At 39.7% G+C, this 26,017-nt stretch overlaps 2 protein-coding genes across 2 annotated transcripts; both read right to left on the bottom strand.

Annotated features, from left to right (window-relative positions):
* Positions 1-272: 272 nt before the first annotated feature.
* bves (blood vessel epicardial substance) lies at positions 273-12,772 on the bottom strand. Its single transcript, XM_022215695.2, has 8 exons — positions 12,083-12,772; positions 11,258-11,499; positions 9,274-9,398; positions 8,679-8,866; positions 8,209-8,317; positions 7,762-7,929; positions 7,480-7,618; positions 273-945 (listed from the first exon to the last, which is right to left on the bottom strand). The coding sequence occupies exons 2-8, from the start codon at positions 11,481-11,483 to the stop codon at positions 821-823; spliced, it is 1,080 nt and encodes a 359-aa protein (XP_022071387.1). The 5' UTR covers positions 11,484-11,499; positions 12,083-12,772; the 3' UTR covers positions 273-820.
* A 110-nt stretch (positions 12,773-12,882) lies between these two features.
* On the bottom strand, positions 12,883-25,241 carry popdc3 (popeye domain containing 3). The gene is made up of 3 exons (XM_022215696.2): positions 24,603-25,241; positions 22,417-22,525; positions 12,883-15,600 (listed from the first exon to the last, which is right to left on the bottom strand). The coding sequence occupies exons 1-3, from the start codon at positions 25,106-25,108 to the stop codon at positions 15,376-15,378; spliced, it is 840 nt and encodes a 279-aa protein (XP_022071388.2). The 5' UTR covers positions 25,109-25,241; the 3' UTR covers positions 12,883-15,375.
* Between the last annotated feature and the right edge of the window lie 776 nt (positions 25,242-26,017).

Below are 26,017 nucleotides of genomic sequence, written 5' to 3'. Positions count from 1 at the left end.
AGATGCATTATGCCAGGTTATAGCACAAATGGTAATTTCCACCTGTAGTCCCAGAGCAGGCAAAGGATGTGTTGGGATAAAATAAGAATTAAAAAAAACACAACAAATAAACATTTCCCAACATTAAACACAAAGAAAACCATAAAATACTGTAATGAACCAAGCACTGATGGCATGTTAGGACCACAGAGAGGCACTGCACTGCTATAAATAGTGGTATGTCTTACCCTTCAGACTCAACTTAAAGATTTCACTGTTCTTTAACAACAGAGTGAGACGACAGATCACAGACATTTATTGTGGTACAACAGTAAAATCACAATGACAACTGAGCCTCAAGCTTAACATTTCAAACAGCAAATAGTATTTGGATAAGGCATCTTTCTCCAAATCCTTATTATACACACAAGTACACTAGTTTATGTTTCATTTTCTAAAGAATACAGTGTTAAATAAATCTCTCCATAAGAAATTGTCACTACAAAGATTCTATCATACAATTGAAGACATAAAATATTATGACAGTGCTGTGACCAACACTGGAGTTTTTTTTTTTATTGCTGCTTTTCTTCTTTTACATAAAAGCAAACATTTTGCTGGAGCTGCATTCAAAGAACTGTCGGCAAGACATATAGTTATATTTTAAGGTGAGAAAAAAAAAACTTGTCAAGCTCTCTGGTGGATAAACTATTCAATTTTAACAGTTTAGAAATAACCACAACATATCTGGCAATGCCTAAATAATGAGCATGCAATTTATTGATCATGATCTCTTAGGTTATTTAATGAACATGGATCTTGTGTATTCTTCCCTTGCCAGCTACACCTCATCAGTCAAAGTGTTGGGCATATGGTGACAATGTGCAGATTCCTCAAAAACGTCATCTTCCATGCCTTCTTCTATACTCTTCATTTTTGAGGAAGACTTGGTGCCAGGTGATATTTCTAGAATAAAAATATTACAACTGAATCAGTTAGGTGTTTTAAGCATATAAAGTGCTCATATGCACCCAGTAATTGGAAAATATCTATCATCCTAGCACAGTGTTACGTTCTGTGGTGTGTAAGTAGGATTGTGTTTCCCTTCTCATTTTTTCCTGTTCCTAGGTTACACCAGGTGGGCGTGACTAGGTGCACCTGTGGCTCCTTACCATCAGTCGGGATGGTTAAACGGGAGGAAAACCTGATCATCAGTGCCAGTGGGCAAGATCAGCTGCCAGAGTGGGAGCTGGTGTTTCCTCACATTCTGTTTAGGACCAGGGGTCTACTTACTGAGGAGCTGCGTGTTGGAGACCCAGTGTTGGATTTGTGAAGCCTGTTTTGTGTTGAGCTATTGTTTCTCCTTTGTAGCAAAATAAATTCCTCTCTGCTGAGGCTGCACCCAGTTTTTCCCTGTCTCTGTATATATTCATTCTTACTATTTGTTACTCCCCTCATCGTCTGGTTTACGGGACGTAACACACAGCAGTGTACAAAAGTTGCTATATCTCATTAAGGGGAACAACCATCATTCACATCACAACAGTTCACACTGAAGGTTATTATCCAACGTTGGATGATGGATGGATGGACAGATTCTATGAACTAGAAAAAGCTGAGTGAATGCGTTTCCATTATCTCTTGCTGCATTAGAACAATCAGCACTCTTCTGCAAAGTAAATATCAAGTAGCTCTTCTGGAATAAAAGCATTCTGAAGAGCAGCACTTTTAGTGCTTTTAGTCTGTATCCAAGCTACAACAGGCAAAAATATTTTGTTTGTTTCTACCTAATGCATGTGATGCTTTCACTCTCCAGGGTAAAGGTTGAAACTAATATTGACAAAAAGCAGAAGAATGCAATATTTTTACATAAATGCTATCAAGAGCAAATAATCCCGTCTATAGTGCAATCTGTTTTTCCACAAAATCATAATCTTCTTACAAGAGAAAAGGTTCTAAAGACACTTTTTACAGCAAGAGATACTAACTCTCTGTTGTGAAACTCAAGACACTCCAACTACTAATCAATTAATTGAAAATGCTGAACTATGAATATTTTTGATAAAGCATATTACAAATGTTAAAGAATTTTGACTTATTACTCCCAAGCTTCATAATGTCTGAGTACTACATTTCCCATAATGGCAGGATGCCAGACAGAAAAATGGGGACAGAGTCAACAGTCTCACGGAGAGTGAAGGCTGAGCATGGGAGTACCAGAGGGCTGTCCTAGACTGGGTTTGACTTTTGGTATGTGAAAGGTAGGGTTAATGTACATAAACACATGAGAACACATAGCACAGGAAATATTGTTTGACACTTTTTTTGTTTACTACATAATTCCATATGTGTCCATTCATTGTTTTGATGTCTTCAGTATTAATCTGCAATGTAGAAGATAATTAAAATAATTACAAACCACTGAATGAGAAGGTCTGTCCAAACTTTTTACTGGTACTGTATATATTTTTGTTGAACATTTCTAACTGATTGAGCAGGTATGTCAAGTTGCACCACAAAAACATAGATTGCCTAATCTATGCACAACAGAGCTCTGGAGTTTCTAACCCGACTTTCTGGAGAAACCGTGAACTGTTAACTTATTGAATTCATATACTTATTGAAGAAATTTTGAAAAGTAAACACTTAAGCAATCACTATAAATCTACATGTACACACACTGTAACTTTATACACAGTCCAGCTTGTGACAATAGTTGTGAAGGCCATGTTTATTCCCAGTGCATCAAAGCACTTGAATCGATTTTTAACTTATCAAATACTTTACACAGTGATCATGAGATGGCTTCAATTGCTTTAAAAAAAAAAAAAAAGTCACCCATAGTCATAGACTATTTGAACTACTTGTCCAGGATTTCTAATTTTACATCAATGCCATTAAATGAAATAACAGTGAACATTTTAGGGTATTATATTTAATAGTTTCAGAGACATTGTTGTTGGAAAGTACCTTCAAATTTCCATGCGCAAAAAACCCCACTAAATGTGACTTGCCGGGCATTTTATTATTATTTTTTAATTATCTTTGAAAATACTGAATACATCAGTCTAAAATTCACAGGTACCATTTTAAATAGCCGCAGTTTAAATTTTAAGCAAATCAGAAATGGTCGAGCAGAAGACCTTTGATGATTTGACAACGACTAACCTACCATCAGGAAAAAAGTTTACACATACTGTACCTATAAAAAGGTATATCAAGGCAGTCGAGTTTCCAGTAACTCCTACAACTGTTGATTTATTACAAGTCCTCTGGAAATATGACAAAATCTGTTGGATTAAAAATTTACATACAGCATCTTCAATTATCAGTTTTGGTGATGTAGAAAATTGTGTTAATCAAACATTCCTAGTGGTATGACTTCTCTAAATATAAAGTGCATGGTACAGTTGTGCCATTACCTCAGTCAGGAAGAAAGCAAAAGCTGCTGAGAGACAACTGGTTCAGGATGGTCAAGAGTCAGTCAAGAATTGACAAGAAGCAAGTCTGCATTGAATTGAAAGCTGCTGAAACACAGGTGTCAGTGTCCACAGTCAAGTGTGTTTTACATCACCACAGGCTAGGACTAGCCTGACTAAAGTTTGTTGCTGATCACTGATGGACTACAAAAAGACTTTCAGGAGGAAATTTCTGTGGATGAAACCAAAATTTCTGTGGATGAAACAAAAATTCAGCTATTTGGCTACAGTGACAAACAATGTGTTTGGAGGAGATAAGGAGAGGCCTGAACCCACAAGTTAACCAAACCTACTACCAGCACCTATATCAAGTATGGTGGTTATAGTGTTATGCTCTGGTGCTGTTCTGGTGCTTTACATGAAGTAAATGGGATAGTGAAAAAGGAGGATTACCAAAAAACCTTGACGAAAGGGAAGTCGCCACCTCACGCAGGTCAGGGAAACTGGGGCTTCCTGCTAGAGGCATGGGAGGGGAACTCGCCAGGGTCTTGGGGCCCTGTGGAACTCCGTCAGGCACAGCCTGAAGAAGTAACACGGAGCACCGACCAGTGGGTTCACCACCCGCAGGGCCGAAAATCGGGGTTGGGTGCTATGCACACCAGGCAGTAGGCAGGAGCGGGCACCAAGGAATACCACCACCAGTGGTGTAAATTGGTTGTGGGGATGCAGAATGTCATCTTACTGAAGGTGAAGGAACCTGAGATGGTGCAGGAGGTGGAGGGATGCCAGCTAGATGTAGCTGAACTCATCTTTACACACAGCAAGGGTTGTGGAACCAAACTCCTGCAGAAGAGTTCGACTCTTTCCTTTTCTGTTTTCCCAGTTATCTCCAGTTATGAGCACAAAGGCATTCGGATGTTAATCCTGAAGTTTTGCCACAGTGGAGTGGATAGTGTCACAGGCCACATCCACATCAGCTGACAGGGGAATGTAAACAGCAACAACAGTGGCGGAGGTGAACTACCATGGGAGAAAATTCAATGTCCGGGCCACAAAAACGTTCAGTCACATAATCATAGGATTACACTACCTCTCATTCACCAACAGTGCAATGCCACCTTCCTTCTTCTTACCACTCTGAATAACGTTCCTGTCAGCCTGAACAGCCCTCCTTTGATGTCGGCTCTTCCTATCATTGTGAAGCAGAATTCACCAAGCATTGGATTGTTCACCCACTAATAGGGAACGTGAGCTGGGTTTAGACCGTCGTGAGACAGGTTAGTTTTACCCTACTGATGGTGTGTTGTTGCAGTAGTAATTCTGCTGGATCAGCCATGCTGTAATCACACATTGCTGAGTCTTTTTCACCCTGTCTCTGTGAAACAAAAACCACAACACTCACAGTATTCACTCTGGATCTTTACAAGTATGCAGAGCTCATCCATCTTATTCCCAAGAGACATCACATTTCCCATAACTGCTGGGACAGAGGGCTTGTATTCCCTCTTCTTTGTTCTCCGCTAAGCTCCAGCCCTGCAAGCTCGACACATCCTGTGCAGCTCCTCTGGGATTTCGGGCCTTGTGCCAGGCTGTAGTATTGCCATCAGCTGTTCATGGGTGTAAACAACGGTCCTACCCCTGCCTGTGTGGCTCTCTGGTACACAGATGAACCAGAACAAAGCTTGTAGAAAAGTGCAAAAAATATTTGCAATGAATACTTGGAAAAAAACAGAGACAAAACAAGTTCAAAGGAGTCTTAAAAAATATGAAAAACGCCAACAGTCGACAGGAGCAACTGCAACATGCTGCCTCTCCGCACAGGGCCATGCAAAGGAAAGTTGTATATAAAGATACTGTACATGGTTGCTACAAATGTATGTAAACTTTTGTCCACTACTGCAAATAGTTATAATCATGACTGTAAAGAATTATAATGCAGATCGTGTAAAACATTGTGTGTTCTGATGTTGGCATTACACTGTAGGCAAAATCGTTATTAGGATTTTTGTTTTGTACAACAATCTTTAGAAACGAGCATAGATGTGTCTTTGTTGCATGTAACTCCTTTTCTTACCACAGTGACATATACATGAGTGGCATGCTGACTTTGGTCAAAATTGATGTTTTCATACATGGAGGACAGAGGAAAAACCTGGGTCAGTCAGGTGTTAAGCTACTCCTTAAAAGGCCAATATTAGAGCAGTAAAGCAGCTAATCACTGTATCAGTGTCACTCTTATAAATGAAATAATTACATCAGATGTTACCAGGACCAGGCAGGTTAGAGGAACACCCTGTTAGAACAGGTAGAATTTGGAGTTTATAAAGTTAAATCTTCCACAACCAGTTTGAAAACATGAAATTAAAAATATAATCAGGACTGTCAGTTTGAGTTGGGGTAGAGGAAGTGAGAGTAGGGTGAAATAAAAGAAGTGGTCTTACAGTATTTGTCAGGTAATGGCTCATTTTGAGGGAGTAGTCACAACTGGAGGCAGGACAGGAGGAAGACTGTTAGAGAAAGACAACCCTACTACTCCTAGGTCTACGTGAAGAGCAAATACTACAGCTAATCCTATCAAAACTGATGCAGATTCATAAGTTGTATTTACTGGTGACTTTCATTTGTGTTGCTGACACTGTTAGTAGATTATTTACAGGACAGTCTTACTAATAACATAGCCTCCTAACAAGTACACCGATGATGCAACTGTCTTGTCATTTAGCCAACAGTGAAGCTCAGTAAATGTGTAAAATAATTTTTAAAAAAATGTTCAAAACATGAATAAATAAAATATAGAAAATGCATCTATAATCATGTACAACTTACACAGCACATGCTTACATTTTTAGACTGCTAAATGATTATTATGATGTACTATACAGTACAGCTCCAAAGTCTGAGACCTCATCAGAAATCATAGTCATATTTTCATATAAACATAGAAATTCATCAAAAAGTTTGAGGTGATGTCAATTGTTATGGGTTGGTATTCTATAAAAGTGGGTAGGTGTTCTCTGAACACTTTCTCTCTGAAGCCGAGTGACCCCTCTACTTCCTGCACCTCACTGCTGCCATTACAGGTAAAGGAAGACATGCTGCATCTGTCTTATCTTAGCGTCTTCTTTGCGTTATGCATAACACCATTCAAGGCTGTTACATCTTAATAGGTTGTTTTTTTGTCATTTTGTAGTGTGTTTTATTGTATATACTACATCCTCACTAACTGTCTCATCTTGTACCACTAGAATCTGGGAGCTTAAGGTGATGGGGGTGGTGTCTCTGGGTGGTAGTATCTAATGTGTACAATGCTGTGCACCACTGATGATGGCATTTTCACCAGTGCGTGTCTGTGTTCACGTGATTTGAGGCGACTTGTCCCTGGGATTCCCCACATCCCTGGCTTCCACATCTCTCCACTGGTAGGCTTGACACTGATTTGGTTTACCTCCCCCTTTAAAGTATTTTGTAACCAATGTTTTAATGGCTGTTTTACTTGATTTAGATAAATTGATAATAAAGTACAAAGAATTTTCTTTACAGTTCCATTTTTCTTGCTTCATGAAATGGCAAATCTGTATGCCTTCTTTGTTACTGGTACTGCCCAGAAGTAAAACAATTCCTTGTGTAAAATTCCCAGGATGATATTTAAACCTGCATACTTCAAGCCTCACCAATTACCACATACACTTGTCACAACTACAGTCAGAAAGACCCCTGACAAAACGGCCCCTTTAGTAGTGATCCAAGTAGAATTGCACACCTGCACTAAATTGACTGAACAATAAGAAATAGCACCCTTCAGGGATGTGCTACACCCTCTGGTACATATCTTTTATGGAGAAGGATTCATGCTGCAGCAGGATGAGCCAAAACACACCTCAAAGCTTTGAAAAACTAGTTGAAGGTCAAAGTACAACAAAGCAGAACCTTACTCCAGTCACCTCACCTCAACACTAATGAGTATTTATTATGGGGGCACATTAGAACATTGTGAAATCTCTGGTCTCCTGCTGCAAGCTACTCAACGGTACAGTGACATGCAAACAGATGAAAACATCTTGTTGCGAGGTATATGACTTACGACATGACCCAGCCGATCCTCCACGTAGGATCTGGTTAAGTACGTCATCAGTGTCACTGGTGCTCGCCATGCTGTTTCTCATCTGCATCATAGACAGCTGAGAGCACAGGCTGGGCTGACGGTCCATCTTCTTCACTGCCTAAAATACATCCACATTCAAAATCCTCATCAATGTCATCAGGACTGTTATGGCTGAGTATGACCTTAATGCAATAATACTTTCAGCAGTTGCAAAGCAAAAAAAAAAAAAAAAAATCATAAAATGACCAAAGTTAGACTCACCTTGTCACTGAGTGTTGGATCATTCAGAGAGTACAGTTTGTTGGTGATGTCTTTGCCGATGAGATATCTGAACACTTCATTTAAAAAAGTGTCTGATTCCAGGAAGTAGGTGAGCCTCTCTCGAGACCAACACAGGAATTTGCAGTTCTCTTCTGCCATGATGGTCACCTGTCAGTCAGACACGAAACCATTTATCTATCCATCTATCCATCTATCTATCTATCCATCTATCTATCTATCTATCTATCTATCTATCTATCTATCTATCTATCTATCTATCTATCTATCTATCTATCTATCTATCTATCTATCTATCTATCTATCGATCTATCTATGTATCTATCTATCCATCCATCCATCCATCCATCTATCTATCTACCTATCTATCTATCTATCTGCAGTTAAGCAAAAACTGTTTGTTCTATTTTTTATCCATCTGATCTTTACCTGAAACTTCTCTCCTTTGTGCATCTCAGTTGACCTGAATTCTGGCGAGTCGATGAATGAATTGGTATAGATGTTGTGAAGGAAATGGCCCCGGTATGACACCTTCATCCTGTCTCATAGAAATTTAAAGTCAAAATTCTGATTCTTAAAAATAAAAAGCAATTTAGTCTTTATTTATTTGGACGAGACAGTGCATATTGATGAACATACAATCTCATAATAGTTGCCGTAAGGTTGCAATTCCTTTTGAACATAATTTTAAATCATTTTCAAAAAACATGGTAGTGACTTGTTTTCATTCTATTCGAAAATCAGCTTGAAAATTATCTTAAAAATCCTTCTAATTATTCCCAAATGTCTCAAATTAACTGTCAGGATGATTCAGATTAAGTCTGTGAGACACTGAGACTAATCCATGCAGGTGGATGACACAGAACAGCAGTTGCACCCAAAGTCAAACAAACACATACTTTCCTTTCAGGAGAATGCTGAGTCGTTCGTCCACAGAGGTCTTGTCCTCAGCAGCATACGCCTGACCTTTCTTCAGGGTCTGAATGGTGCAGAACTGTCCAGTGAGCCTCTGAAATAAAGCCTCCTGCACGTGGAGAGGCTCAAACATCCGCTTGTAGACTGACCGCAGCTCTCTGTCGATCTTAATCTGATGGAGCGCAATCACAGCCATAATTCATCATTTCTATGAAAATCCAAGAAGCTAAAGCTAATTTCAGTAATGTTGCTGTTTTGAAAGCATACACTAAGGAGTTTGTGAATCAGTGAATGAGCAGGGGTCGAGGACAGGTCTCCTGCTACATTGCAAAAAATCCTGGCCTGATTCTATCGACTGGATGTAGGCCCATTACATACAGTACATCTCATTACCATACAGCAGGACCAACCCCAGGAGAATTATGTGAGTTTCTGCTAGAGACAATGGTGGGAAAACTCAACACTGAGTCTCAGCATAAATATACATGCTGATTCCCTAAAGCCTGAAGCACACATAAATGACCTGAATCTATAGTGACTGGCAGAATGTGAATAAGGGCAGGCTGAAGCGGAACTCACCGGTCTACGCTTGTACAGAAGGAAGAACAAGTGCATGAAGTTTACCACAAGAAATACCACGTTCCAAACCATCACATCCATGTTGCACCTGTACAGAGTTGCCCAGGCAATGAAGAGACCGCATCCTATCAGGGTTAAAGGCAAAGAGATGGAATAAGGGCAGGAATGTATACTGAAATGATACCTCACAACTAAAAGGTCCTGGGTTCGAATATCAGCCTGGGATCTTTCTGCATGGAGTTTGCATGTTCTCTCTGTGCATGCGTGGGTTCTCACTGGATACTCCGGCTTCCTCCTACAGTCCAAAAACATGCTGAGGATAATTGGTGACTCTAAATTGTCTGTAGGTGTGAATGTGAGAGTGATTGTTTGTCTCTTTGTGTGGTCGTGTGATAGACTGGTGACCTGTCCAGGGTGTCCCCTGTCTTCACCCTAAGTCAGCTGGGATAGCTCCAGCTCCCCCATGACCCTAATGAGGATTAAGCGGTGTATAGATAAAGGATGGATATTTATGTGTTTGCCATTTCTTACCATGTTAAGGAAACCATGTATTATAATGTATGATACTGTTGTTTGCTTCTAAGTGATGACAATTGGAAAACTAAAACATCCATCCATCCATTCTCTATACACCGCTTTATCCTCACTCGGGTCATGGAGGGTGCTGGAGTCTATCCCAGCTGACTCGGGCGAAGGCAGGGGACACCCTGGACAGGTCACCAGTCTGTCGCAGGGCTACATATACAGACACACAATCACACTCACATTCACACCTACGGGCAATTTAGAGTGATCAATTAACCTCAGCATATTTTTGGACTGTGGGAGGAAGCCGGAGTACCCGGAGAAAACCCACGCATGCACAGGGAGAACATGCAAACTCCATGCAGAAAGATCCCAGGCTCAGGCCGGGATTTGAACCAGGGATCTTCTTGCTGCAAGGCAAAATTGTTAACCACTACTGCACTGTGCAGCAAACTAAAACATATATAAACTTAAAATAAGGATGCAGTCTTGCACCTCAGTACAAACAGGACTTATTTCTCTGTAAACAGAATTTTAAATTACTTCAGAATTAGATCTTTTTTTAAAAAAAACTGGTGGAACCTTTATTCTGGAACTTTTACAACAGAAATAAATCATAATGCAACTTATTTACAACTTCTGATTTCTTTTTTTAAAGCAACAACTAACAAATGCAATGTCCTATAAAAACGAGTACAAATTCCGTTCACAATACAGAGTGCATAAAAAGGCAACAGAATATATGGAAACCTGTACAAAACCAATTTTCACAGAGTTTGTTACACATTGCATTATATCAAGATGATCACTTCTGTTCACTCACTTGACAGTGGTTCAAATGTTGCATCTGAACAACACTGGACAAATTAAAGGGAAATTATGAACCCTGGATCACTGTAGTGAGCGAATGATTTGAGTATGAAAGTGATGTGAATCATATGCTTGCAGTATTTATGTGTACAAAAGTTGCTCTACAAGCTCAACTGCTGTAGATCTACTAGTTTACTTCCCCTCTTCTTCCTTTCTTTTCCTCTGAGATTAGCTTGGCTTAAACCAAAGGGCAATATAAACAAATGAATTGTCCAAAGAACAACCACATTTCCCATAATGCCTGCTGCTTCCTGTCTCCACTCTCCTTCCAAGCAGAAGATAAACATGTTGGAAGTGCTTTTTCCATCCCCCATCCTCCTGCTTTTATCAGAGCCTTTTAGGGCCTCAGCTCTGTTGATGAGATCCTTCTTTATACAGACCAGCTTTTAAAATAATCTTTTAAAGGTGAACTATACTGAACCAAATCCTCTACTAACTTTTGCTAATAGTTTACTAATAATTTTAATATACAGGGCATTTTCGATTAGAGTAAAGATCTGTTTGAGCTATGATAACTTTCATTTCCCCCACTGTTCTGTGTGGCAGTGTTATCTAAGGAATGCCATCAGCATGAATGCCATAAACGGACCTGTCATCAGGAGGAGGCGCAGCAGAATCATGTGCAGACCCAGGGTGGTAGGGATGATCAGGCCCAGCAGCAGAGACAAGTACCCCAGATGGAAGAGCAGGTGGTGGGTCTGCTCCCACTCATGGCAAGAGGTGCCGTTGGGTTCCACAGTCGAGACTAGTGGAGTGGATGAAGGGAACAAGGGCAATGTAGAGAATAGGAGGGGTGGCTCTGGAGTTGAAGACATCCTGCTGCAGAGTCACCTTGAGCACAGGGGCATGGTTGGAGAAATGTGAGTGGAACATGATGAATTGTTCTGGGCTTACAGACTATTAAAAATAAATTTTAAACAATTATTAGGAAAAATGCAAAAATTGTTACACTGCTACACATTTGAGGTTTTGTTAACAACTAAAACCAGTGGAGTATATTGAGTCTAATGCATCTCTCTAACTTTAAATGGACAACTGGGATAAACCTCAGCTGTCAGGGAGAGCTTACATCTCCAGCTTGAACCTACAACAATGAAGGTGATTTAAATGGCTTTAACCGCTTGGACATTTAAAGGTAATCTAAATACATTATGTGGGTCAGCAGCTATACGTGCACTTAGCTGGATATGTTGTCCACACAGAGTAACTCCTGCTCTCAGAATATTCACATTATTCAAAACTAAAAATGGCACAGAATTGTCCAGTAACAGTATCAGCTGCTTTGTTTTCCGTTCCAGGGAGAGCTCATATGTAAAAATAGATTTAGGGACAGTCCTGTAGTTAAAGAGAAATGTCTCATAGCTACAACTTCTCACTGCTTAACGAGAGGAAAAGGCGTTATTAGACTACTTACCGATTGAACAGCAGCCGGTTGAAGTCTGAGGAGGAAAGAAGAGCGACAGGTTCGCGTGAGAGACTTGAGTGTGTTGGTGTGGGCTCTCTGGTAGGGTTTGCACATTCCACACAGCTCTCAGACTAAAATAGGAAAGAAGTTGAAAGTGGTGCCTGAGAGCTTCACCAGGGGGAGACAGGGCACCGGCTAACTGCTCGCTGATCGACTGCCTGTGAGGCTTCTCTACCTCTGCTCTGAGTGAAAAGAAATTCTTTGCTGATTTCAGATACTTTAATATACTTAACATTATATATTCTCCTCTTGTCCGGTTTCGTAAAATTGCTAATGTTTGTGTATAAGAACAAGGTATGTCTTCATCACTGCAATTCAAGTAATCATCAGCTATCCTGACAGCCTTGGATCTCAGGATTCATTCAGAAAAGCTTTATTACAAATATTTTTACCGTATTGATCTGGAACATGTGTGTAACAGCTCATCACAGAACATTAATTACTATGTAAATGCACACACCACTCCCATTTCTTTAGATCAGTCCGATTTTTCTAAAATGTGTCTGTCATTAATTTTTTGTCTATTTTAAAAAGGCTTATAAAAGTAGTGACAGCTTCAACAAGGAAGTATCTTTATGATAAACTGTGTTTTTATCTGTGATTACAAGACATTAATTTATATTATGTTATATTCACAAGCAACATCTTCTCTCAGCTTGTTTTTCATCCATAGACAGCTCTCTGGTTTTCATGTTGGCTACACCTCTAACTATAGATGATGTCTGCACAGGCAAACCCAAATCTGAAAGTGAATGTAGACATTGAGTGCTATTTATTGTTTGAAAAATCAATGTAATAGGACACAGCAGGGCAACAAAACACACCTGTCAGTCATATGTCTCAATACCTTTGCTCACATGAAAAATAGATGGGTTCAAACAAACGGTGCTATCTTCTAAGTATCAGATCCAGATGTAAATACCTGGAAATAAAAGCTGAAATGTTGATCTCATCTCATATTCATCGTTTGATGTCAAACTCAAATGTTTTCAGTCTACAGCAAAAATAAAGGAACTGGCCTCACTTTTCCAATACTGTTTGAAGGGGTGTAGCTGCATTTCAGTAATGCTATTATGTTGCTGTTGCACGTAGGCTTGTTAAAAACTATGTTATAATGGAAGTGAAGAAATCATATGCTGACATACTGGTCTGTTATTTTATAGTTAATGTTACTTAAATATTATCTTAATTAATTATCTGATGGACAGTGACTCGGTGGTGAGCACCATCACCTTGCAGTTAGAAGATCCCCGGTTTGCACCCCGGTCTGGGCCTGGGATCTTTCTTGGGCATGACTTCCTCACCACAGGAATGTTTTGTTATGCTGTCCAAAGACAACTTCTTTGTTTTAATAAATGTTGATAAAAATGCCAATATCCCAATGTAGGAATGCAAACATCCATTCAGCCATACATTACCTACACACCACTACATCCTCTGGAAAGTCATGGGGGAGCTGGAGCTTATCCCAGCTAACTCAGGACAAAGGCAGAGTACACCAGGGTTTACAGGGTACAGGTCACCAGTCCATCACAGGACCAACGCCAATTTACAATCACCAATTACTCTAAGTATGCCTTTAGACTGTGACAGCAAGTCTGAGAACCTGGTTTAAAAACCCATGTGGGCACAAGGAGGACATGCAAACTCTACAGAGAAAGACCCCAACCAAGATTCAAAACCTAGCTGTGAGACGACAGAGCTTGCCACTGAATCACAATGCTGCCCTAGGAATGCAAACAAATGCATAGAACTCTTTCATAGTCCGTGCCTTCTTTAATCATAGCCAAAATAATTCGAAGTTGAGATTTATTTTAAACAGAATACTGTTTAAGAGCTAACAGAAAAATTCAGCATTTTTAGTATTTATATTGTTTGTCAAATTAACACTTTTTAAAGGGCTAACTTTTTATTTTACAATTTTGTTGTTGTGCTTCAATTTAATGGACCACTGGTGCAATGCTTCATTTATTATATGTTATTCTGACAAAATAAACTTAACTCAAGGCCCAAGACCAGCGAATGCAATCCTGAGATGATGACTGAAAAAGTGTTTAAATGCTGTTAATTTCTTGGTCAGTTTCTCTATACTGTATTCTACATAGCCAGTTTGTATATTATTTACACTACTGTTCATGCGACACATTTACACAGCAAAATAAAATATCATTTATTTCTGAAATAAAATATAGTCTTATAGAATATTCACAACATATCAAATTAACACTAATTCTCCCCATCATGCAGTCTCAGAAGGTTAAGACACTCACAGCCACCTATTTACTTTCCTTTCTGCATTCACTATGTACTATACATTGAGCTAACTCACCACATAAAGTACAAATTAATGGTGTTCTAAATATTAAATTCATAATATAATCCTTTGCCCTCAGGGTCAGTTTAACAGCACAATCTTAAGTGTCATCAACGTAAAATCAGTTTCACACAAAGCTGTTTTCATTACTTCACAGTACATTACATTGATTTATATTAATTTTCGGAAGACTTAACCAAACCCTAAAGTTCACAACAACATTAAACCGAGTCTTTACCTAAAAATGAAAGTATTTACACTATGGGGACTTGCGTTCTGTGTCCAAGCGGGAGGAGGTTCCCCATAACGTGTAAGATTTATATCCTTTAAATGAATAGCACAAGTAGGCACAACATTTGGACAGCTATTTAACTCAGCAGTCAGGTCAGAATGCTCAGAGACAAAACAGCTCCTCAGTCAAAGCATTAAGTTTTATTTCACTGCTGCATGACAGAATGGCATTTGAAGATGGCTCTTTGTGGAGCAGTGAAGGTCTGAGTTGTTTATGTTCTGCTTTTGCATATAATTTCAACCAGAGAAAATAAAATTGAGAAACTAACAAGGGACTAACTAACTAGTTGGCATTATTGCTTTTTACTCTGTCAAAGTGCTCAGACGGTATGTTACTATTAGGTGCTGGATTCTTTTTCACTTTTAGTAAGGTGAGAAGGAGAGTTCAACTCTTCTTTCTGTGATACAGAAATTTCCTTCAAACCATTATTTTATAAGCGAATAGCAGACCAAACACATTGTATTAGGTCAATACTAGAAAGGATTTTAGATAATGCTCTTTCGCCCTGACTTACCGACACTCATTCTTATATGTAGTGAGTCAGCCCTTAGTGTTTAAGGTCTGGGAGAGTGTACAAGTGTGTTTAGGAAAACCTTACACCCTACACTGGCACTTGCAGGAGGTCATATTTCCTTTCTAATTTGGTCCCGGCATGTGACAGAAACTTGGTAAGCGGAGATCATAGCGGTGCCCAGATCTGTCCAAAGCCTTTTCACTGAGTGAGTACAGCTTTTCTGCTATGTCATTGCGCACCACCAAGGCAAAGATCTTGGCTATGTAGCGATGCTTAGCAAAAAGCAGGTACAGTTTCTTCCTTCTCCACGCCACATATCGGCATGGGTTATCAGCACGCAGGGTCACCTGTGTAGAAAAAAACAGATAAGTTATAATTTAGCCGAATAGTTCTGTTATGACATCTCACTAATCTAACTGATCAAACTGTCAAACAATACTAAGAATGATAGTCATCAATTTGATTTGTTTCCAGTTTTTTTGTAACCATTGTGACAAATGTTTGATAGTAGAGAAGAGCCATATTTCCAGAAATCGAGTAATGAGTTTAAATTAACCACATATCCATAAAGCCAAAATTTTTCAACTTTATTTTGTATGTTGTTGGCTTCACTTAGACACTGGCATACATGTGAAAACTGCAGATACTGCATTTTTACCTAAACACTGAGAGTTATCGTCAAAATCACGTCAGCCTTCATGTGGCCAAACTGAATGCACACAATCAATTACTCATTTGACTGGTGAATATCTATAACATTGTAAGGAAATCTTGCCACTGAGGAAGAAAAGACACACTTCCAGAGGGAGAACATGCCAATTCCATGCAGAAAGATCCTGGGAAGGTCGGAACGTGACTCGGGGTACCGTCGAGCTCCAAGGCAAAAGTGCTAACGACCAAACCACTGCGCAGCCTCGGTGCTTAACCAGCGTTTTCTAAACATTTTGTCAATACCATCAATAAGCTCCTAGAGTTTTGTATCAAGGCAGATCACACAACATTACAGGGGGAGCCAAAAGTTTGGAAACAAAGTTTAACTGCAGTGTCTATTTCAGTTGGGGGTGCATGAATTCACTCTTATTTTACCCATTTTTGTTATACCATAATAAAATAACTTAAAAGCATAGTATTTTCCGAGTGCAATAACTGGGAAGAAAATTAATAGAACCATAAGGTACAGGTATGCTGGAGCATAACTTCAAAATGCAGGCCATCAGTGTCAGATTTCAAAACTCTTGATGGTAAAGTATCTGACAGTTTTAATTTTTTTAAACATCAAAAAGTACACTGACAGTCATTAAAAACTTTGAGACCATATTTTTCAACATAATTTTTATTTTGAAGCCCGAAACTGGATTTTCTTCATATGAATCATACAGAAACAAAATAAAGTTTCAAGAATGATTTCAAAATAAAAAATTTCACAAAAGAAAACGGCACCTGCCAAACACAAAGTCACAACAGTCAATACCGAGTATGGCCTCCGTTTGCTTCGATGCAGGCAGCAATCCGTCGGCGCATGCTTTGGACCAGGCTTCTGATTGTGGGTTGGGAACAGCCCATACGCCTGGCTACATCACTGTAGCTCAAAGCGGCCTCCACCATACCCAGTGCCCGGAGACGTTGTTCATGTGATAGACGCGGCATGATGCTGTTCACTGGACTAACAATGGTAGCCTTTTTTGGGCCTTTATATAGGCCTTCAAACCCATTCTCAAATTGTGCAGATACTCACTGAGTGTTGCTTGGTGTGTATTTGGTTCACTTTTGCAAAGTGACCAACCCATGTGCAATGAATCATGACAAAATGACAACTCATCATTATCTCAACTACCAGGGCACTAGATCATCAGTAAATCCACAATGAATAATTACAACCCCCCTACAAGTAAAATTCTGTGTACATTTCTACCTCAAAGTTTCTATTGACTGTCAGTACACTATGAGGCAACATTTACTGGCCAGTTTGAGGAACCTTCCTAAGCATAAATGAAGGTACATTCCAGAAGATACCCATGTAACCAGTGTAACCAGGTGGTGGAAACGTTCACGCCTTTGTATAAGAAACATACATGAACATGTCGAAATATGTTTTACACTAATCTGATACTCTTCTGAATATATCTGTGGTACTGATTTATTGAAATAACATTATTTGGAATATACACTTTTCATTTGTTTCCACACTTTTGGGTCCCCCTGTATATTAGCTCAGCAGTATGACTGACATTGACGTTGATAGACAAAAATAAGTAGTTGCAAGGAGGCTAATCTGTTGCACACTGAGAAGAGAAAACTCAGTATTTTGAGTTTGGATTGAAGGCCCAAGATGGACTGACGGCCTCTGTGAGAAATCCTCACAGAGGCTAAACAGCTACATGACTTTGCTTCAGGGCAAGCAAACACTTTCCAGTCTTTGTTACGATTTTGTAAGAAATGTGTACATTTTTTTTCTTTGCATCACATAAATTAGTATATGTACGTACGAATGTGTACATATGATTGATATATATATGTGTGTGTGTGTATATATATGACATAAATTTTGGAATAAATTTTGCCCTGCCTTGTACCTCGTTTTTATGAGGTGAGCATGGATGCAATATGTGGACATAACAGGAATTTTCTGGATCTGCTGGACAGGGTGTCACATGGCACTGTGGGCACTTACACTTACAATGATGGACCATTCACAGCAACTGAGAATGTTAATGAGTACCTGCAAAATACAGCAGATGACCTCAAGACAAAGATCAAGAGACATATGTCAGAGATGCCTCAGTACCACTACCCAGAACAAGACATGTCTTCAGGATGTTCAACACTGAAGGATGAAAGCGGAAGATGCTTCCTCCTGAACAGTTTGGTGACAACCTTAATGTTCTAATAGGCAAAGACCAATGGCAGGTCTACAGTGACACTGAGCTCCTCCTACGTTAGATCTTGGATGTGCATGGTCTTTTGTGTGCTAGACATACAAGGATGGATATTGAACGTTCTCTGGAAAAACAATGATTCTGAGGATAATTGTGGTATTTCATAAAATATCAGTAGCCGCAAGAAGCAAAATCACACAGAAAAAGCTAGGATATCCACTTGTTCTACAATAAAGACTTATTTAAACTCATGACCAGGTGTTTTTCCTCCTAGAAGGTATTTATAGCCTGCCCCTATTGATAGCATCCAAAAGAACTTTGCTTTGTGTTCCATCAGGAAGAAACCTGGCCTTTGCAACCAACACATCTCTTGCAGTAGGTATATGAGTTCTGTAAGTACAATAGGCAAGACAACAGTTCACTGTGTTTCTCCTGCCTGCAAAGTGGGATGCAAAATGAATACACCTAAAAATAAAAAATAAATATTTTCTTAGCACTGTACAGTGGCTTGGTGGTGAGCAGGTCATTATTGAAAATGAGAACCAGTTCTCAACTGACTTACCTGGCTAAAAGTCCATAAATAAACACATAACACTGTTGCCTTGCACCTAGTAGAGCCCCAGTTCAATTCCCAGCCTGGGCCTCTGATCTTTCTGCATGTTCTCCCTGTGCATGCATGGATTTTCACCGGGTACTCCGGCTTCCTCCCAAAGTCCAAAAATATGCGGAGGTTAACTGGTCGGTTTAAATTGTCCGTTGGCTTGTTTGTCTCTCTGTGTAGCCTTATGATAGACTGGCAACCAAACTCCAGCCTCCCCATGACCCTAATGAGGATGTAGGCCTATATATAAAGGATGGATATATATTCTTAATTATTTTGGACAACCATTTTGAAGCTATGTTCTACTTGGATTAGGCTTCCATGCAATGGTTTTGTTTTTGTGGTACAGCTTGTCATACCCCAAGTATGTGACCAAGTATTTCATATGATGTAGTATTCAATGTGTTTTACTTTGTACGTTGTATGTTTGTGTCACAATAGCATGTGGTTCAGAAAATATCACTGGCTGACTTGAGCATTATCGGACTTTGGAGGTGCTTCTATTTGTATGTGCTTTTCATCAATGGAGCCCGAGCATAATGGTAAGTTCTATATTCTCTGGAAGTCCTCTGACATCCTGCTCAGTGTGCTCAGCACACCTTAGGCGCATTCAGTGACCCGTACTACAGCCCAATCTGTATGTAGCTGCTATATCCTGTAAAACTGGCCCACACGTTTTTCTGAGTTTGATATGGGAAGCAATATGACCAACTTACAATAGTATGAACAGAACCAGTTACACATCCACAGTCCCATTTTGAAGTCAACACTGGTCTACACACATTGGCGTAGAAAGCATGAATTGGCCCTTCTGTATACAGTGGGTACGGAAAGTATTCAGACCCCTTGAATTTTTTCACTCTGTGTCATTGCAGTCATTTGCCAAAATCAAAAAAGTTCATTTTATTTCTCATTAATGTACACTCAGCACCCCATCTTGACAGAAAAAAAACAGAAATGTAGAAATTTCTGCAATTAAAAAAGAAAAACAGAAATATCACATGCTCATAAGTTTTCAGACCCTGTGCTCAGTATTGAGTAGAAGCACCCTTTTCAGCTAGTACAGCCATGAGTCTTCTTGGGAATGACGCAACAAGTTTTTCACACCTGGATTTGGGGATCCTCTGCCATTCTTCCTTGCAGATCCTCTCCAGTTCTGTCAGGTTGGATGGTGAACGTTGGTGGACAGACATTTTGAGGTCTCTCCAGAGATGCTCAATTGGGTTTAGGTCAGGGCTCTGGCTGGGCCAGTCAAGAACGGTCACAGAGTTGTTCTGAAGCCACTCCTTTGTTATTTTAGCTGTGTGCTTAGGGTCATTGTCCTGTTGAAAGGTGAACCTTGGGCCCAGTCTGAGGTCCTGAGCACTCTGGAAGAGGTTTTCCTCCAGGATATCTCTGCACTTGGCCGCATTCATCCTTCCTTCAATTGCAACCAGTCTTCCTGTCCCTGCAGCTGAAAAACACCCCCACAACATGATGCTCCCACCACCATGTTTCACTGTAGGGATTGTATTAGGCAGGTGATGAGCAGTGCCTGGTTTTCTCCACACATACCGCTTAGAATTAACACCAAAAAGTTCAATTTTGGTCTCATCAGACCAGAGAATCATATTTCTTATAGTCTGGGAGTCCTTCATGTGTTTTTTAAACTCTATGCTTTCATGTGTCTTGCACTGAGGAGAGGCTTCAATCGGGCCACTCTGCCATAAAGCCCCGACTGGTGGAGGGCTGCAGTGATAGTTGACTTTGTGGAACTTTCTCCTATCTCCCGACTGCATCTCTGGAGCTCAGCCACAGTGATCTTTGGGTTCTTCTTTACCTCTCTCACCAAGGCTCTTCTCCCACCATTGCTCAGTTTGGCTGGACGGCCAGGTCTAGGAAGAGTTGTGGTCATCCCAAATTTCTTCCATTTGAGGATTACGGAGGCTACTGTGCTCTTGGGAACCTTGAGTGCTGCAGAAATTCTTTTGTAACCTTGGCCAGATCTGTGCCTTGCCACAATTCTGTCTCTGAGCTCCTTGGGCAGTTCCTTCCACCTCATGATTCTCATTTGCTCTGACATGCACTGTGAGCTGTAAGGTCTTATATAGACAGGTGTGTACCTTTCCTAATCAAGTCCAATCAGTTTAATTAAACACAGCTGGACTCCAATAAAGAAGCAGAACCATCTCGAGGAGGATCAGAAGAAATGGACAGCATGGGAGTTAAATATGCAGACCTGCCAACCTTGGCGAAATATTTTGAGTACCACTTGTGTCGCGCGGCTTTTTTTGCAGACTACTTTGCTTTGCACGCAGTTACTTCCCCATTCACTATCGATAAAAAAACAACACTAAAATGACATTTATAACTAAAATACATTTATTAAACTAAATACGGACATTTTAACCATTTTTTCATATAACATGTCCTTCTAAGCCATCTACATTCTGTACTGTATCAGCAACAGCTTTTCAATGGAACAAAAACACTTTCAAAACATACAGCTGTTAACAAACCAAGGTATATTATTTCAATTTTGTTGATACTTTTTTTTTAATGCTCTTTTAACTACAGCTTCACTTGCAGTCATCACTCCAGAACTTGAACAGAACTTGCTCTCAGCAGTTTTTCCTAATAGGTTGCTGACTAGCTAGCTTAGCTACTTTATTCTATCTCACACACGCGCGCAAACACGCACGTGCAAACACGCACGCACACACACACACGCACACACACACACACACACGCACACAACACACACACACACACACACACACACACACACGCACACACAGCTCACGCTCATGTCGATAGGAAAAAAACTCTCGGTGCTTATTTCCCCGATATGACATCGTATTTTCAACGTGAAAGTAACGTTATTAACAGTATATATTTGCCAAAAGACACACACGTACACTCACGCGTGCGCACACACACACACACACACACAAACACACACACACAGAGACACACACGCCATTTTACCGTTTTAACCGCCAGCTGCTGCGGGTGGGGGGACAGGGAACGGGGAGAGAGGCGGAGGGAGGCAGAGGACAGGAGAGAGCGGGCCAACAAGGGTTCGGCAGACTCGTTATTCTCCGCTACTCTATGATGATTGGTTGAAATTGCACCACTACACTGCTGCATCGTGTTGTCAGGCATGAGTATTGCACGTCCACATTTCTAACAGCACTCACAGATGTCTGCACCTTTTTGAGCAGTTTAATGAGGCGGGGCGTACCAGCGTATTTTGATGTCAAAATACCAACCTGCTACGCAAAATGCGTACAGGTTGGCAGGTCTGAATATGAATATCGCTGCAAAGGGTCTGAATACTTATGAACATGTGATATTTCTGTTTTTCTTTTTAAATAAATTTGCAGAAATTTCTACATTTCTGTTTTTTTCTGTCAAGATGGGGTGCTGAGTGTACATTAATGAGAAATAAAATGAACTTTTTTGATTTTGGCAAATGGCTGCAGTGACACAGAGAGTGAAACATTTCAAAGGGTCTGAATACTTTCTGTACCCACTGTATATTGTCCACAGTGCCAAGTTAGACATTTCTGATCTAATGAAGATTAATAGACCCAAAGCTGGGGGTATGAACAGAAAAGCTTCTCTCCTGACACAGTTTAGTGAATTTGCAATCATATCATGAACTTCTGAAATACTATTTGCACAGCACAGCAGTTAAAATTAACCTGAAATACACCCTCTTCTGATGGTCTGAGAGAGTCCCATTCAGGTGAGTCCAAAAACTGGAAAGGGTAGATGTAATGCAGGAACTCTCCATTGACTGTCACACGGATTCTATAAGAGAATGGAGGGAGAGGTAATCATAACAAATCAGCTTTACAGCAGAAAACAACATAATGGCAGAAATAACACTGTCTTGCAGAGGCCTAAAGCAGCTGCTGAAATGCTTATCAGTGATTTTGCACCTTGCACTGTTTTTAATATCTTGTGGGGTTTTTTTGCTTATTTTTTCAATTCTTTTAAAAAATCTAATGCCTTTAAAAATATGTCTTCGTTACCAGAATAAACGACTGGGTGGAGTCATAGAACAAATGTTTTGTGACTGACTCTTTATACAAAGCAAGAGAGAGATTACACAAGTGCTGCACAAAGACATTTTAAGTAGACTCCAATCTACTGCACGAGTCTCGAACATCCAACGGGATTAGAAAGTACAACAATACAACAATACGCATCTATTAAGGAAGTATATCCAAGTTTTAAGCCTTTCACTGACAGCAAGAGCAGGTCCTTCCTGTGCCAATCCAACAAAGAATTCTTCCCTTTCTATGACAGTTGTAGAACTTTTTTTCTACTCACATTACTGTCATCTTACATTTGATTGTTGTAATATTCCTAACATTCAGACATTTCCATCTGTAGTCTACCGCTGACTAATATAATGCTCTTCATCCAGCTTACATATCCACAACTGCTAATTCACTATAAACTTATTATTATTATTCTATTTGCACGTTTCCATTCTTGCCCTGTCCATACCAATTCTATCCTGTTCTTTATTTGGTGAATACTTGTACATTCATATTTTATAGTAATATAAAATATGAATGAACCTGAACCTTACTATGTTTCAGGTTCAGGCTGTTATTAATATTTTCTCATCTAATAACTATGTGTTAAGCAGTTGTCACAAAGCAAATTTGTGAAAAACAGCAGTTTCTGTGCATGAGCTGTGTAACTATGCAACAGTCCAGAAATAAGCCCAGGAGTGGACAGTCTGTATTACTGTTTTAGTGGAAGAACACGTCAGTTTGGTTAAACTGGAATTATTTGGGGCAACCAAAACATCAATGAAACCTCTGAATGCATTCAAGTTCTTACCTACCTTAACTCACAGTGGAGACTCATTGTTCTATGTAGATATTTCTATATTAATTCTGAATCGACATGATCAGCCATATTGTGTTTGAAGTTTTGTTCATTCTAAGTTTTACCGTTTAGTATTTAGTATTTAGCAAAGCAAATGTCTTGATTGTCTTCAGGCACCACAGAATGCCACAGGAGGTCCTTCCTACCTGAGACAATCAGACTGTACAATTCATCCCACTTCTGCAGAAGGGATACACAATCAACAAACTTTTGTGCATAACCGGATTCTTTCTTAGTAGACTCTCAATCTGTATTATCATTGTTCAAGTGCAATACATCTGTTTACTTTCACTTCAGTTGAAAGGCTTAGTCCAGGCAACTGGACTTATTCTTGTGATCTTGAAGATGTTTCGCCTCAAGAGATTCAGCACCTATTGTTGAAAAAAAAAAAGATTTCTTTAGTCTTTTATCACCTTGCTGATAGTAGATACCATCAGCCTTAGCCCCACCCACACCTCGAGTGGTTAAATACCTGGGACTCTCCAAACTACTTTTAGAACTGAAGAAGCCTCTCGGATGAGAGGCGAAATGTCTTCAAGATCACAAGAATAAGTCCAGTTGCCTGAAATAAACCTTTCACCTTAAGATGACCTGGATGACTGAGAACCTTCACAGACATGTTCACTTCAGTTCATTTTCAGTTCATCTGTCCTGTTATCAGTATTAGTACGCAGTTTACAGTACTATACGATTTACGTCTTGTTCTTGTGTTACTTTATTTTTCTTATTTTATTTTTAAAAATCAATTTACTTTAGACCATTTAAACACTTAAGACACTTTACACATTTAAGACATTTCACACAAACATTTAGTAACTTATATTTTGTACTTTGTATTCTTTGTTATTTCTATTTTACTACTAACCTCTGTGTAATTATTCGTATTCCACTCATCTTTGTTTATTTTTGACCGTACTCTGGCAAAATAATTTCCTCTGGATTGTATAAAGCAGATCTTGTCTTATCAGGGTCATGCAGGTACCTGCCAGACAGCAGCACTGACAGCTTGTCGATAGCGGTTTTTCCCTCTATGGCGAGGCACTGGTTCTTCTCTATGGTGTGGACTTCTCCGTCACTGGAGGCCACTATCTTCGAAAAATGCGTCAGTGATACTCCGAGTCTCTTAAACATGCAGTTGTAAAGCTCCTGAAAGTCCTTGTCGAGTGAGACGCTCCTCAGCCTGTAGGCAACATGCAAGGTTTGTCCCAAACACACCCCCGAGAGGGCCAGACTCCACAGAAACGGCTCCGAGCTGCAGGGGTCCGACCAAGCCCAGATGGAGAAGCAGAAAAAGCCCAGAGTGAGGAGCGGGAACAGATAGAGGAGTCCGTAGAAGCCACTGCCGCCCATGAATCCCAAGAAGAAGAAGATGTTGGCGAGGTGAAAGACAGAGCCCTCCGAGCCGTCTCTCCAGTCCTCACAGAGCGGGTAGGCGGACGACGTTGGCTCCAGGGTGAAGTTGGTGGCTTCGAAGTCCGGAGGCTCCATCTTAACAAAAATGAATCAAACTAGCGGCACACTTCATCAACATCAGCCTTCGAACTGCGGCGCGGAGACGCAGCGAGCGCACGGCTTTAGAAGCTGTATGTCAGGGAGCAGGAGGGATAGAACCGGAAACATTTTCAATAGAAAACCTCAAGCTGTGACTTTTATTAGGGAGGAACATGCATTAACAGGACAGTAGCACTGAAAAAATGACAACGAATATCAAATATATGGAGAGCTTAGCATGATTTGTTATTATGATGAATTAAATCATTTAGACTGGTAAATTATATCATTTTAACCGGCAGTTGCTCAAGCTGTCCAGACAGATTTCATCATTTTTAAGTAGGCTACTCTATGTAACACCACTATCAAAATCTAAACAAAAATGTCAAATCCTAGTTGATATATTCAGATGTATTTTTACTGAAGATCAGGAGCAAAAACCATAATCAGGGCATCAACTCTTCTAGCTGAGCTTCTTGACCTTGTTAATCACTAATCATCACAGGGGTCCCCAGCATGTCATTGATCCATGCAGCTTGATTTGCACCTTGAGAGAAAATCAGTAACACAAATACAAAATACACAAAAATAAACAATACACGTGTCTATAAAGAAAACATATTTCGTGCTTGTCTGATGCAAATAAATAATTAAATGAAAATGAAATAAAATCAAAAATATTGAAGAAAGTTTAGAGCGAAATTACATTTAGGAAAGTTAACAATAGTGAATTTTGCCTAATAATTTGTTCTAATTTTTTGAGTCAGTCTATGCAAATATGATCCTCTATATTGGTGAAAGAACAATTTTGAAGTTTGGGGCAATGAAAAAAGCATTAAATAGCTTCAGATTCTTGTTTATTGCATTTGCCCATGTGTTTGAAAATCTTTGTGAAACTCAAAATAG

This window comes from Acanthochromis polyacanthus, chromosome 12, assembly GCF_021347895.1.
Source record: "Acanthochromis polyacanthus isolate Apoly-LR-REF ecotype Palm Island chromosome 12, KAUST_Apoly_ChrSc, whole genome shotgun sequence".
NCBI lineage: Eukaryota > Metazoa > Chordata > Actinopteri > Pomacentridae > Acanthochromis > Acanthochromis polyacanthus.
Note: the sequence above shows the minus strand (reverse complement) of the source record. Positions and strands in the feature narration are given on the sequence as shown.

Bases quoted from the DNA above. Each gene is read 5' to 3' on its own strand.
- popdc3 (XM_022215696.2), bottom strand. From the start codon at position 25,108: ATGGAGCCTCCGGACTTCGAAGCCACCAACTTCACCCTGGAGCCAACG. The intron at 22,526-24,602 runs GTACCTGCATGA...ATTCTCTTATAG, and splicing joins TCAGTGCTGCTGTCTGGCAG to AATCCGTGTGACAGTCAATG. The intron at 15,601-22,416 runs GTTAATTTTAAC...TTTTCTACACAG, and splicing joins CAGAAGAGGGTGTATTTCAG to GTGACCCTGCGTGCTGATAA.
- bves (XM_022215695.2), bottom strand. From the start codon at position 11,483: ATGTCTTCAACTCCAGAGCCACCCCTCCTATTCTCTACATTGCCCTTG. The intron at 7,930-8,208 runs GTAAAGATCAGA...TCTGACTGACAG, and splicing joins ACAAAGGAGAGAAGTTTCAG to GTGACCATCATGGCAGAAGA. The intron at 7,619-7,761 runs GTGAGTCTAACT...GATGTATTTTAG, and splicing joins ATCCAACACTCAGTGACAAG to GCAGTGAAGAAGATGGACCG.